This window comes from Lacerta agilis, chromosome 18, assembly GCF_009819535.1.
Source record: "Lacerta agilis isolate rLacAgi1 chromosome 18, rLacAgi1.pri, whole genome shotgun sequence".
In the NCBI taxonomy this organism is placed as follows: Eukaryota; Metazoa; Chordata; class Lepidosauria; order Squamata; family Lacertidae; genus Lacerta; species Lacerta agilis.
In genome coordinates this window covers 7,885,164-7,900,379 of record NC_046329.1, presented here as the reverse complement: position 1 = coordinate 7,900,379, position 15,216 = coordinate 7,885,164, and the positions used below count along the sequence as shown (strand labels likewise).

Here is a 15,216-nt window from a genome sequence, read left to right as displayed (position 1 = left end):
TTTGTAAATCCGGGTACTGTCCCTGGAAAACGGGGACATCTGGTAACCTTAGCCTAGGCTAGGGCAGCTTCCAATTTAAATCATCTCCTTTCCCCCCAGCACCATGAGGACTAGGCTCTTACGGTGTTTTTATAGGAAGGTGCCAAGAACCCAAATGCTGACAAGTCGCTGCCAGTCAGTCAGCATAGATTAATACCGTGCAAGACAGATCAGAGAGCGGTATTGGTGGTATTAAGACAGCAGAGAATCAGAGAAACGACATTTGTGACCCAGAGAAATGTGCAACTCCACAGAGGGACGGCAGGGGGTGGGCGGTGGAGGAAAAAGTAAATCTGCTTTATTTGGAGGAAAATCAGCTTGCTCTTAAAACAGGTGAGCTATTTCCAGCAACCGGAAGGGGATGGGTGAGAGGACAGAGTGAATCTCTTCTCAAGACGCTGCAGGGTTGCAGACTTGGGGGAACGGAGCAGCTCTGTGAGGTTGTGGCAGGGGGGGTGCAGACCCAGCAAATAGCCCTCTTAGCCCCCCCCCAAGTCCCACAAGCAACAGCTTAAGAGGACAGAGCCCCAAACAGCTGGAAACAATACTTCCAAGCAGTGACATGCCCTCAGCTGCCACTCCAAGCTTTGACAGAACACGAGATTGCTTCACCCCCATATTTTTTTTTTAAGAAATCAGTCATGGCACACAGTATTTGTTTCTGTTTTTTTGTTTTGTTTTGTAGTGTTGAAACGGGTCACTGCAGAGAAAGCTACAAGGGCCCAGAAAGGGGGCCTAAAGAAAAAAAGGATGTGGTTTAGAGGAGCCACGGTGCTGGAAAAAAGCACAAGGATCATTGTGGCAGTGGTACCCATTGCTGGTGGCCGTGTGGGGCAGGGAAGAGAAGCTACAGGAGACCACGCGTGGCTTCAGCAGTTGCGTGTTTCTTGGGAGACTTCCCTACGGGTCTTAGAAAAGGCAGTGGGGCTCGCGCTGGCTATTTTCTGACCTAACAGAAGCCGCTGAGGTGGAAAAGGAGACAAAACCTTTTGCCTTTTTGCGTTCTCCGTCTTATACTGGCCAAACCAGCAGCTGGTTGTCTGGTGTGGTGTCCTCCCCAAAGCTGAGGGTCATTTTAGGTGGGGTAGAAGAGAGAGAGAGAGATGCCCTGCTCTTGCTGTATCGTGAAGCGTGGGCTGGCTTTGATCAGCTTCCCGTGTGCTTTGCTGCCAGGGAAATAAGCCTCCAACATGGGGCAGCAGGGAAGGCAGACAGATCTTGGGTCACCCTTCAAACTTCCCTTCCCAAAAAACGCCTCCTGTCCCCCCCCCCCCCGGGCTCAAATTGTGAGAACTACAGTAAAGAAATAAAAATTAAAAATGGGATGTGCTAATGTATAGGTTAAAAAAAGGGACTGGTTTTAAAAAAAAAAAAAGAAGAGGAAGATTTTACTCTACGATTTTAAGTTTCTCTTAAAACGTGTAGTGAATTGATCTTTGCGAGGGGGCGCTATGATATTCTTGGTGCTATGGCATGGGACGATTGGAAGGAACACCCTAAGCGCTCAGCTCAGCTGACATGTCACCTGAAAGAGAGAGAGAGAGAAGACGTAGAATTAGGCTTAGTTCGTCACTGTGTATGACTCTTCAGCATGCTACAGGCATAGCTTAATACGGTTTTAAGGAAAATTTCATGAAATTTGTACGCCGCTTGATTGTAAAAACAAACCCAAAGCAGTTTACAAAAAGAATAAAATTATGAGTTTAAAGAACAGCTATTTAAATAACCCATGGTTGAGCGTTAGGTCAGAAAAGCGAAACTGCGGTTAAGGATCCACTCCATTTAGGATCGGCAACCGTGGTTTGAAACTCGGCTTGCAAGCCAAGGTTACGCTGAGCAAAACCAACCCTTAAAATTCTCCATTTGCAAGGTGACTACTGGCTGGTCCTGCCGGGGTCTCCCCTGAAATACAACCCCCCCTCAAGAGAGCGGGAGCTTCCTAGCTCAGCAGACAGAGCTATGGTTCCACAGCACATGTTGAGATTTTAACTGGGGTTAGTACAACCTGTGGTTATGTCTGCACCGAATCACTGCTCAGATTTACATGGAAAGGACAAGGGGGAGCTGCTGTGGTCAGAAGACATCTGGTTTAGATACCAGTTCAGTTCCTGGTATTTAGGTGTTACAAGTATCCCACACCCCTGGGTTTAAAGGTTCAAGGATAAGGCAATTTAACTAAAAATGTCCTGCTCCTAGGTTATTACAGTCTTACCTTGGATCCCAAACGCCTTTGTACTTGGGATGTTTTGGCTCCCGAAAACCACAAACCCAGAAATAAGTGTTCCAGTTTGTGAACATTCTTTGGAATCTGAATGTCCGACGGGCTTTCTGATTGGCTGCCAGAGCTTCCTGCAGCCAATCAGAAGCCGCGCTTTGGTTTCCGAATGTTTTGGAAGTCGAACGGACTTCCAGAACGAATTCTGTTCGACTTCCAAGGTACGGCTGTATAATACCTCCCCACCCCTGCCGACAGAGCTCAACACGCAAGTTTCCCCATCTGTAAATTGGGAATGACATCATAGGCAGGATTGGGGGGGGGAGCACTGGGAATACCACTGACAATATATAAAGTGTTAGATCACCTTCCCTCTTGCTCCAAACAATTATTAACCCATGGAACTGATCAACCGCCTTTCTACCTTGGGCCCTTCTCGGGGTGACATATGTGGGGAGTAATCTTGCTCTGCCCCTCACAACACCCCTGCCTGGTGTGACAGGCCCAAGAATACCCTATGAGGTGTGTGTGTGCATGTGATGTCCAGGTGGAGATTCAAACCCAGTTCCCCCACAGATTACCACCATGAAGGCCCCTGGCTTCAAGAGCCATTTCCTAAGCCAGAACCAGAGAGAGCAAGCAAGCAAGCAAGAGCTTTTATCTCTAGGAAAGGTAGGTACCTTTCTGGAAGTTCTTGCCCCCCAACCCTGCCACTTCCAGGCACCCAGATTGCACCCCCACCTTGCCGTCTGCTTAATTTGCGTTCCTCTGGCGCACATTCTTGTCCTTATAATTTGAGGCATTGCTCTTCCTGTAGGGGAAAGGGACAGAAAAGAATCAGCACATGTGAGACCCAGAGGAAATCAACGAAACTTGGTGGTGGGCCACAAAAAGGCATCAAGGCCGGAAAATCCAAGTGCCCCCTCCTACCCAAATTAATATAAGGCACCCAAATTCTTTCCTGCAATAATACTAGAACTTAGGCCTAGCTTAGTTGGACGATTCAGACAAGGGGAGCACAACCGCTGCAGTCACATCAGGTGCCGAGCTTCTGGGGCGCCGCATCGGGCACCGCAACCATGAGAGGTGGGGAAGGGCAGATTCTGGTGTTGCATAGGGCACCCCCAAAATTTGAGTCACCAAGGTCTGCCACGAAAGGCAGTCCTTTTCATACAATGCATGGTTACATTTCCAGGATGGGCATGGAATCACAGAAATGCAGAGTTGGAAGGGGCCCTAAGGAGCATCTCGTCCCACCCCCTGCAATGCAGGAATGTGCGGCTGTCCCATATGGGGATCAAAGCTGCAACCTTGGCGTTACTGGCACCATGCTCTAAGCCAGTGTTTTTCAACCACTGTTCCGCGGCACACTAGTGTGCCGCGAGATGTTGCCTGGTGTGCCGTGGGAAAAATTGTGTTTATTTGATTCCTATTCAAGAGAATTACTTTATATATAGTCAATATAGGCACAGAGTTAAATTTTTTTAACATTTTCTAATGGTGGTGTGCCTCGTGATTTTTTTCATAAAACAAGTGTGCCCTTGCCCAAAAAAGGTTGAAAAATACTGCTCTAAGCCAGGGGTCAGCAAACTTTTTCAGCAGGGGGCCAGTCCACTGTCCCTCTGATCTTGTGGTGGGCCGGACCATATTTTGAGGGGGGAAATATGAACAAATTCCTATGCCCCACAAATAACCCAGAGATGCATTTTAAATAAAATGACACATTCTACTCATGTAAAACACACTGATACCCGGACCGTTCGTGGGCCGGATCCGGCCCCTAGTTTGCCTACTCATGCTCTAAGCAACTGAGCTAGGCAGAGGCTCCCAGCCTCTTAGGAAACAAATACTGTATGTGGGCTTGAAAGACTAGTGGGTCTGACTCCAAATAGAGAACGCCGATTAAACCTGGCAGCAGCCCATGAAGGGATAGGCTCTTCTCTCCCCAAAATCTGCCCTAGACTCGCCATCCCAGCTATCAGCTTTCACGCCAAGCATATAGTTGACACTTCCAGCCTTGCTATATGATCTTTGGAGAGATAAAGCTGTTTAGTACAGCTTCCCCCCCCCCCCCCCGCTTTTTCCAATGCCACTAAGCAGTTTAGAAATAAAAATGGAGAGAGAGAAGAACCAACCAATAGAACTGTGTGCTTTGCCAGGAACTATGCAGCCCCTCCAAGAGGCTGCAGGCTTGCTCAAATGGTTAAAGAGATGCAGCCCCCTTCAATGCCATTTCCCACCAATGAGAGAGAGAGTGGGGGGGGGGGGGTTGGGCAGAAGGAAGGGGCATGTGTTTGTGCCTTGATACTCACAGTGGTGCAGACCCTCCATCGTCATCTTCGGGGAGATGGAAGCAAGGCGGCGGGAAAGAGGGGAAAACAAGATTAGAAAGCCAGTTCTGGATGATTGGCATACGCATTCCCAACCCGCCACCCCTGCCTTCCTAAAGACACCTACATTTTGAAATTAGCCACACGCATTTTGCACCTGGCTATTGGCCACTTGCGGCCAAGGGAAGATACCTGAAGACCAGGATGCCACCTGACACCTCTACCATATGGGGATCTGGGCATGTTTTCACACACTAATACACAATCAGAATGGATTTCTGGAACCTAATTTCTTTTTTGTGCAGCCTGAGCAGCAGCAGCAGCAGTAGTAGTAGTAGTAATAATAATAATAATAATAATAATAATAATAATAATAATAATAAATTTATTTATACCCCGACTCCCAACAGAATATTCCTGGATCAAGGGACTTTTCTTCTAAGTTCTCAAAGCTCTTAACTTAGCTCAAGCTTGTCACCTGGACTAGCTAGATGTTTAACTGAGAATCAAGCATAGCCAGGCCATCCTTTGAAAAAAGACTTTAGAGCTGCCTTGCCCCCACCCCAAATGGCAACTAGGCATTAGGTTTTAGCAACTGCAACCTTGGTGTAGGGAGCCATGGATTCAAACTACAAGAAAGAAGATTCCACCTAAACATTAGGAAAAATTTCCTGACAGTAAGAGCTGTTCAACAGTGGAATTTGCTGCCAAAGAGTGTGGTGGAGTCTCCTTTTTTGGAGGTCTTTAAGCAGAGGCTTGTCAGCCTTTAACCCAAATGTGCATGTAGGGACCCATTTCTTCATCTTTTATGTATTTGCACATGGTGGTAGTGCTGCTGATCTGCATTCAAGTGCATTCAAGTGGGTGCCGCCAAGGCTATAAAATGATACTATCAGGAATATTCTCTGCCTCTTTCAGCCAACATGGCTTGGAGGCAGAAGGGCCTGGGGCAAGCTGCACAGACCATTCCTGTATGTAAAAAATTCAGCCAAACCAAGATTTTGTTCATATTAGGTTCCCCATTCTAATAGGCTTGCACCTCTGCACTCTATCCTCAAAGGAGCATGTGTGTTTAAAATGCAAAATTCTGTGCATACGTGGGTATCTCCCTCCATCCTCTTAGGACAAAAAACCCTCTCTCAAGTTCACCTCCATTTTACTGCTGATATAACAAGGGCTGGCCATTCTGGGCTTTGTAAGGTTTAGAGAGAAAGGGAGACCTGGGAAATCTTAAGTTCCCAGGCTCCCCAACTCTGCTGGTGTGGCAGACTGCCGACTCCACACCAGGAAAGCACATCCAAGCAAGCAAGCAAAGAGGCTGTTTGAAGGTTGAAGCACAACAAAAAGGGTCTCCACATTTCTGGACTGAACCACCACAACAGCACAAAGAAACAGGACTATGAGCTAGAGGGAAATGGCTGCTGGTGGCGTTGCGGGAGCACACACAGACCCTTTCAGGTGGACACCCTGCTGCAATCTGCCACCATCTGATGGGCAGAGAAGCGCTCCATGCCTATCAGAGCCAAGACTTCTCCCTATTTTTCACAATAGAGGCAGGGACCCTGTCACCCTCCCAATATAACTGGATTCTCAGCAGTCCTCAAGTTAAGGGTTGATCATGCGAGTTAAAGAGTTGTGGAGTCCAGAAACATCTGGGAGGGACACGGCTTCTTCCACTGCTCTTGAGTTTTAAATCCTGCCACTGGAAATTAGCATAGGGCTGCTAGATGTCTTCTCTCGCACACACAGCAGGTAAGACCGTCACCAAAACATGGGGAAGCGGGCGATGCTTGGCGCTGGCTCTTTCACTTACCACAAGCAGATAACATGCAGCCGAAGAAGAGGAAGGAAGAGTGCAAAGATAATGCCAGCAAGGACACACCACACCACAGAGATAAGGTTTTGGTTTTCTGAACACACAAACCTCCTTTACCCCATTGGGGGTTTGTACTGTCTTATCCGCTCTATGATCAGACAATTGGCCCAATGTCACCTGGTGAACTTTGTGGCTGAACGTAGCCCTAAGAAGCTTTTTGTTTTTTGTTCTCAACACAGCATTTAGGAGCAAGAGATTCATTACATAAATCCACACTGTAAAGTGTGGGTGGCGAGCTTGTGGCCCCCTGGGTGCTGGTACTGCACTACAACTCCCATTACCCTTTGCTACCGGCCATACTGGGACTGGTGAGACATGGAGTCCAGTGGGCCTCCTCTGCATGGCAGATATTTCAAAGTAGAGCTTTCAGGAGTCTAAATCCCTGAAGATGGCGACTGCATAGGAATAGGAATAGGAATAGGAATAGGAATAATTTATTATTGGCCAAGTACATTTTCCAACATACTTGGAATTTGTTTCGGCTACATTGCAATGTAAACATACAGACACTGTTCCTCTCACAATACAAAGAAGTAAAGAAACCCCACCCATATTTTACCTCCCCTTAAGCTATACAACTACGAATTTAACAATTTAATGGCACAAGGGAAAAAACTATTCTTGTGCCTGGCCGATTTTGTATATGAAGTCCTGTAGCGACGTCATATATTAGTGAAGGGGGGGGGGGAGATGCAAAACACAGAGATAAGTTTAGAAAAAACAGCCAAGTGTGTTCTTAGCCCTACACTGCAGAGGAAGAGTGTGTGTGTTTGGGGGGGGGGGGATGGAATGCAGTTGAAAAGGGCATATCTGCATCGGAGAAAAAAGGGTGAAGAAAAGCACAGCAGATCTGCAGAAAGAAACACCCAATAATAGGATGCACAGAGCTGTTTTATAGGGACTATGGATACTTCCAATAAAAATTAAAGGCTCCAGTCTGTTGTTTTGGACAGTTCTGTGCCTGTTTCAGGAGACCTCAGAGAAAGGGGAATTGGTGAAACCTCAAGTAGCAGAATTTCTAGTGGCTATTAAAGCTTCTTGTCCCCCATCCAGGACTCTTTTTCCTCCCTCACAGAACCACCCCTTCTCTAGGCAGCTCTTTCTGAACGGGGTGAGGGGTGGGGAGTAAGATTGTGGCCCACTTTGGTCGGCTCTCCATCCCCCTGCATCTTCTCCAACCTGCACACTCTCAACAAAGCCTGCCAATGCCCCCCCTACTGTTTTTGGACAGCGTAAGAGCAACAGCACTCACAGCCTGGACACTGGAATCGAAAAGGATGGTTTGGTAGGCCACAGGGAATCCGTTCTGCAAAAGCGGGACTGCTCCACGCCCACATGCCATGCTGCTCAAGAAAAAACTCTTTATCTTTTGGGCATTTCCTTTCACGCTGGTCAATCTGAAGGAAAGCTAACTCTGAAACAAGGGTGCGTGAGCGAGGGTCAATAATGTTGAGCACACCTTTAAGGGCTTATGCTGAGTGTGGGGACCGTTCATGTTGCCAGACTATAGTGTTTTTATTCAACCCAGGGACAGATGGTACAAGGCTTGGATTTTGGTGTTTGTTTTTTTTAAAGGCCCTCTCTGGAAAAAGGCAGCGATCCTCTCTGGATCCACCTAACCACCTAACCATTCAGGGGTAGAGCCAGACCATAACCTTAAAGGAGGTCCTTATACCTGCCCTAACCCAGTTCTTAAAAGGAAAGAAGCCATGTGTTTCCTGTCCCCCAAAACAGGCTCACTGACCCCTCCCCAGGCAACTTACCGTCAGGGACCTGGTTGGGCTGCCTCCTCTTCTCGTAGATGAAGATGATAGTGACGAGGACCAGCACTTCAGCCACGATCCCCAGGAACGGCCAAAGAGCTGCCAGGCGGCTGCGCACCCGTAAGCTGATCACAGCGTCCCCCTCGCCCTTCTCGTTGGTGCCGTTGCACATGTAGTCGCCTGGGTCCTTCTCGAGGTTCAGGGAGAGGATCCGAAGCTCTGTCTTGTTACCATCAGACTTGATGAAGAACCGGTCCTCGGAGCCGTTGACGATAGGCTGGGGGAGGAGGAGGAAAAGAAAAGGGTTCGGTGTCGTCTGCTAGGGCAGTGCTTTGAATCGAGGGGCAAGTTTCTTCGAAATCCACAATCCTGGGTGAACTCAGCGTTGCGCTAGGTCTCGTGGTGGCCATAAGCAACAAGGGGCTGCTAATAACCCAAAAGTTATGGAAGTGGAAGAGCTACATATGTCGGCTGAGAGGCCCTGTACGCCATAGTAAACAGTCCTGACTGGGTTTGCCTCTAACAGATGTTTGCTGAAGCTGAAATGTCTAGCAATACCCAAGTCCAGAAGGGCAGATCTGTTGCCAAACTTCAACATTTTACCTTTGAAGATCAAGAGAGGACAGGTTTGCCAAAGTTCCCCTTAAAGGATTAAGTTCTACCTTTGCAACCACTTAAGCATGCGAAACGTGCATTGTTTGACTGTAGATTTTATCAAGGGGCTGGTTAGAGAATAAATACCCGATCTCCTTAAGCAGCGGTTTCCCAAATCTTTAAGCATCTTTGAATACGTTCCTTGAGGGGTCTTAAATAAAGCTATTGTGGAACAGGTAGCATTATAATTGAAGGTTGTAGTGTCTCTTAGACCTGCTGTCGTGGTTAGTTCCTTTATTATCACCTAATTTATCTTAAAAAAACAACAACCACACTGTGGCTTATAAGGTTCTTCACATTACTATAATCATACGGTCCTGAGTCCCCTCCACCAAGTTCCCCTCTCTCTCTGATCATATGCCCTTTAAAAAAATTAGCTGCAGTATTTTCATCTCTGCCATTTGGTTATTTAACAGAATTTTCTCAAGGGGTGCTAGCTGCAAATTCCTGTGCTTGGGGTGGTCTGTCTTTCTAATGTCGAAGGATCGTTTATTGGATGCTTACAGCCTGCTGCCCAACTCCAGAGGGGCTGGGTTATCCCATTCCATCCATGCCCATTAACAGATTTCCTAGCCTCCTTACTGTTGCCGGCATCTAGCTTTTGCAATCTGGTATGTTTTTTGCTACATTTGGGAGGTTAAAGCCACCGTTGGTCACTGGGAGCTGGAGTTTGGCACACGTCAGTCCCCCAGAAAAACAAAATCAAAATAGCTGGCTGATTTGCCAGAAAGTACAGGTGAAACTCGAAAAATTAGAATATCGTGGAAAAGTCCATTTATGTAAGCAATTGTTTTCATTAGCTACTGGAGTTTAATATATGAGATAGACTCGTGACACGCAAAGTGAGATATGTCAAGCCTTTGTTTGTTATAATTGGGATGGTTATGGCGTACAGCTGATGAAAACCCCAAAGTTGAGATTGTTAATTTGGGGTTCTCATCAGCTGTACGCCATACTCATCACAATTATAACAAATAAAGGCTTGACATATCTCGCTTTGCATGTCACGAGTCTATCTCATCTATTAAACTCCAGTAGCTAATGAAAACAATGTCATGAGTCTATCTCATATATTAGTTTCACCTTTTAAGTTGAATTACTGAATGAAATGCCCCTTTCCACAATATTCTATTTTTTCAAGTTTCACCTGTAGTTTTGCGTGACTGTGAGTGGGAGATCCCTAAGGACACATGGGCACAACATTCACTTAATTATGCTTATTTACAGTAAGTTCTGCCCAAGTCCATATTTATTTTTGCAAGTGCTTCTTCCACATTTATTTTTATGCCTTGGTCAATTTGCCTAGCTACGGGGAAACCTAAGGATGAAAGATCAATCTTTAAGGTCCAGTCTGTGAGGCGGCTGCCTACTAGTCCCTGCTGTTTGGTCACTGCTTCTACTGGTCAATTTTATATCAGGGCAGGTGGCTCAAATTGCCTAACGGACAATCATAATTTAGGGCTGGAGTTCTGCGGGTCTGTTTAAAAAGAGCAGGGTGGGGTCTGCGAAAAGAGCCACCTTGTATTCCCGTTTGGCCACTGCAACACCCTTTAATTTTAGTGGGTTGGTTAATGAAGCATGCTAGGGACTAGATCAAAAAGCATGGCTGATATGGTGGCCGCTCCTGCCTCACTCCTGGCTTCAGTTGTATTAGTTCTGAGCACAGGCCACAACTTATTGCTTGGGTACACTTGAAGAAATGAGGTGGGGAAGATGGTTTATGCATGGTGGGGAGGAGGTCACAGAAAGCCCCACTGCACACGATCAAAGGCTTCCTTAGCATCAAAAGAAACCTGTGCAGACAGAGGCTGCCTTGCATTTGCCGCCATGTTAATTAGAAAGCGGGGGTGGTCGGCTCCCCGTCACTGAACAGAACCACTGAGCTACTTTACAAAGGGAGGAAAACAGAAGCAGTGGAGCGTGGAGGATGGGGAAATGTTTGCTTTGGCCAAGAGACTCACCTGGGACACATCTCCGACCACCTTGAACCAATTCCACTGGGTAACAGGAGGGTATGAGGAGCTCTTGCAGACCAGCATGCCTGTGTCCCCCTCGTTCCCATGCTCTGTCTTCTTGTAGGCATACACGTGTGGCTTCACTGCAAATGAAGGAAGAGGCGCAAGCAAGATGAAGGACAGCTGGCAATGAGGTACCCGAGGAGAACAGGTGAGCAGCAAGGGCCAAGGATAGCTGGCTGCTTATGAAAGCGAGTTAAAAATTAGTGTTAGCGTCGAGGGAGGGGATTTTTGGCAAACTGGTTCCTCTCTCTCCCTGCCCCCTGACAAGCTACTGAGGTCACGAGTGACGTGCATGGGTGAAAATGTAGGCAGATGGGCTAGTAAAAGCTAACTTTCACAGGTGCATTTGTAGGACTGCAGGGGCATCTGAATCTGCCTCATCGTACAATCTGACTGCTGGTTCCTCTGATTCAATGCTGCTTACATGGGCTGGCAGTGGCTTTGCCATGGATTCAGATGAGGGGTGGGTAGACTCCCTAGGCCACACATACTATATTAATAATAATTTATTATTTATACTCCGCCCATCTGGCTGGGTTTTCCCAGCCACTCTAGGCGGCTTCCAACAAAAGATTAAAAATACATTGAAACACCAGTCATTAAATGTCATGGACGGAAACTGGGATCTTCTGTGTGCAAAAGTAGGCAATCTACCATTTCCCCACTTTCCTCCTTCCACCCACGCTTTCTTTCCATGTGTGCTTCCAGATAGCCCAGTCGGTAGAGCGTGACACTCTTAATCTCAGGGTTGTGGGTTCGAGCCCCACACTGGGTGAAAGATTCCTGCATTGCAGGGGGCTGGACCAGATGATCCTCGTGGTCCCTTCCAACTCTACAATTCACTGAGCTATGATCTTTAAGACTGCAATCCTGAGGGCAAGAACCGCCTTTACTACCACTGACCTTTGCAAGTTGCTCTGGGAGCAAGCGGGGTAGAACAGCTTCAGGCAAAAAGGGCTTGCGTCCAACAAGCTCATGCTCAGAGCAGACCCACTGAAATGAAAAGGCCCGAGGAAACGGCCTTATACTGAATCACCCCATTGGTCCACCAAGCTCAGTAATGTCTACACTGATTGGCAGTGGTCCTCCAGGGTTTCAGGCAGGGATTCCCTCCCAGCCCTACTTGCAAATGCCCCTGGGGATTGAACAAGGTACCTTTGGCATGCAAGCCACTGAGCTAGTGTCCTTTCCCTAAGAGTAGCCATGCCCATTAATCCCAATGGGTCTACTCTGAGCAGAACGAATGTTGGACACAACCCTCGGGCACCTCCATCAGTGCCCAAAGAACAAGGGCAAGCGGGTATGCTTCTTGACATGGACAGAAAGCTGAGAGGACCAGGAGCAGTTCAATCACCAGCAAAAGTACCCACGTTACCCCCCCCCCCAAATCCTTTGGCCCATGTTTAGCAATGATACAACAGCGGCTGGAGAAGGCAGAAACAGGATGAGTGTTTGGGTTCCCCCGCAGACCTCACCTTTCACGTATACAGTTGCTTTGGAAAGGGGAACGGTTTCGAAGATGCAGTGGTACTCCCCTGAGGTGTCGTGGTCCACTTTGGGGATTCTGGAATGAAACAAAACATGTCAGCAGAAAGACGAGCAGAGCACACCCCAGTTATCGCTACATGAGAACACAACCACCCTTAATTTTTCTGGGCCAAGATTGGGGTGGGATGTGGGGCTCGTCTGTGACCCTCGAGCTATCTTCTGTCGTTTATGGAGTTTGCTACCACAAGATGTGGTCATGGCAGTTAGGTGAGGTGTCTAAAAAGATTAAGTAAATGCCTACTAGCTGCTATTGTCTATAGCAGCTGAAAGGAACTTCCAGGATTATTTGCTTTATTTATTAATTAGATTTATATACTGCCCTCCATCAAAAGATCCCAGGGCGGTTCACAACATAAAAGCACATATAAATAGTTAAAACAGAAACAGCAAAACAGTACCTCCACCACCACCACCACACACAAACACATGTAAAAGACTGCAGAATATTAATCAGCCAAAGGCCTGATTGAAGAGGAACGTTTTTGCCGGTGCCTAAAGATATATAAGGTAGTTGCAGACAGAGGTTTAGGGGCAGTTTACCTCGGAATGCCAGTTGCCAGAAGCAGCAGAGGGCTACTGACTTTTCATGTCCCAATGGGGGGGTGGGCTTCTCAAAGGCAGCCAGCAGCCCACGGTTGGAGAACAGGATGATGAATTAGGATGGGGGCTGTTTTGCCCGATCCAACAGGGCTCCTTCTGGGGTGCTTAAAAGGATCTTCTTCTATCCCTGAGTACCAGTAGCTGGGGCCAGTCAATAGGTGAGGGCAACCTGTTTTGAGCTCCTAAAGACACCTGGTTGGACACCACGAGGAAGAGGAGGCTGAAGTTGTCTTCTGTGAGCAGCAGACACGGCCGAAGGAGAGAGAACTGTGTGGGAAACTCCACCCTCAGAGGCGGGCGGGCAGTGGCTGGCAGAGGCAGCCTGGCAAAGGGCACTCTCTGTGGCTGCCCCTAACCTGTGCAACTCCCTCTCTGCAGCGGTGCACCTGGAACCTTCATTATATAACTTCTGTAGAATGCTGAAGATGCATCTCTTCACTTTGGCTTTTGTCACTTATTTTCTTGGACCCACTTTAATTTTGCAGTTTTAAGTTTTTTTAAACTATTTTAAATTTTGTGTCTTCATGTGGCAACCAGCCTGGGACCATACAGTGAAGGGCAGGCAATAGACAAGTAGAATAGTAGTAATAATGATGATGATGATTGCCCTGCATTTTTTATTTTTATTTTTTGGTATGGGCAAGTCACAACTGAAGATTTATATCCCACCTTTTTCTCAGGGTGGTGTACATGGGTTCTTTCCCCCCTCCTCATATAATTCCCACAACTACCCTGTAAGGTAGGTTGGCAGTGAGACTTGCCACCAAGGTCAGCCAGTGAGCTTTATGGCTGGGGGGTGGGATTCGAACTCTGGTCTCCCAGGTCTTAGTCCAGGCTTCCTCAAACTCAGCCCTCCAGATGTTTTGAGACTACAATTCCCATCATCCCTGACCACTGGTCCTGCTAGCTAGGGATCATGGGAGTTGTAGGCCAAAAAACATCAGGAGGGCTGAGTTTGAGGAAGCCTGTCCTAGTCTGACACTGTAAACACTATAACACAATGTAAAACCATTTAGCAGCAGGCTGTAGGCAGCAAATCGCATCTTGCCCAATTAAAACCCTGCGTCTGTGATCACCTCCCCAAGTGAAAAGGCAGGTCAAAGGGGGGAAAGGCCTAATATATTTACTCCTGAGTAATCTCCCAGAAGAGGCTACAAGAGGAACCGAGTGCCATGTGATGAGGGCAGGAGGCTAATTCCGTTCAGAATCCACCCCCTCCCCCACCCAGAGTGAGATTCCCACACACAAATCAAGAGCTTAAAAAAAAAAAATCAGTGACACAGGAAGGGGAAATCACTTGGCGGGGTGGGAAGAAAATATTTATCCACCTTGAGCCCAGAGAGAATGGCATCCCAGTTAGGAAGCTTGTTCAGACCGGATTTCATGGATTAGCCAGACCTCCCAAACACAAACACACACACACCATATCAATTATTTTGGAGAGGGAGGGTTGCTGTGCTGTACGAAAGGAAGGCAGAACCTTCGGGGGGGGGGGGATGACGACAACGCAGGGGGAAGGCCCCATTTTGTTAGATCTCTAGCGGGTCTGGAGCTCTTTCCTCTTCCCCTTTGATTTCAACAAATGCAGACAGAGAGCCCAGTCAGAGAATTGAGGGCATGAGAGAGGGCTGCTGGCGGGCGGTGGGGAAAGATAAATACTTTTAATCCTCACTCAGCTCCCTGTTGCTATGGGGAGAGAGGCACGTCTGCTCGGCTGCTGCGTGGAAAAGGACGTGACTCCTCTCCTGCCAGATGGACTTCTGCCAGCAGGGTGGGTGGGCAAGAGGGAGACTAATGGGGGTGGACAGTCCACACCGCCATTGCAGCGAGGGCTGGCATTTCAGTTCACAGGAACCCAGACGTCCAGGGCAATGGAGCTGTCATGGGGAGGCTTCGAAGGCAGAAGGAAATGTGACATTGGACCTACAGTGAAGGTTAGTTTTCTGCGGGGATCCTCTCCCCTAGATTCAGAATACAAGGTGTACAATCTCTTGCACGGCAGATCAGTCCGCACAAAGAGCATTCAGCACTCTGCCCTTCAGCATGAGAGGAAAAACGTATGAAGCGGTGTGTTGAAATATAAGCACAGAATTTGACCGAGTCAAGCTGCTCATAGAATCACAGAGTTGGAAGGAAGCACAAAGGGTCGTCCAGCCGCCTGCAAAGCAGGAAT

General features: G+C 47.7%; 1 protein-coding gene across 2 annotated transcripts in view; it reads right to left on the bottom strand.

Annotated features, from left to right (window-relative positions):
• Window positions 1–1,398: 1,398 nt before the first annotated feature.
• The window catches only part of BSG (basigin (Ok blood group)), a 34,921-nt gene continuing 21,103 nt past the window's right edge, over window positions 1,399–15,216 (bottom strand). For both annotated transcript variants that reach the window (XM_033136527.1, XM_033136528.1), the window contains 6 exons: window positions 12,371–12,459; window positions 10,839–10,975; window positions 8,224–8,500; window positions 4,567–4,591; window positions 2,996–3,065; window positions 1,399–1,564 (listed from right to left, as the gene is read on the bottom strand). In XM_033136527.1, the coding sequence (XP_032992418.1) occupies window positions 3,008–3,065; window positions 4,567–4,591; window positions 8,224–8,500; window positions 10,839–10,975; window positions 12,371–12,459 (586 nt within the window). In that variant the 3' untranslated portion in view covers window positions 1,399–1,564; window positions 2,996–3,007. The remainder of the gene's footprint in view (window positions 1,565–2,995; window positions 3,066–4,566; window positions 4,592–8,223; window positions 8,501–10,838; window positions 10,976–12,370; window positions 12,460–15,216) is intronic.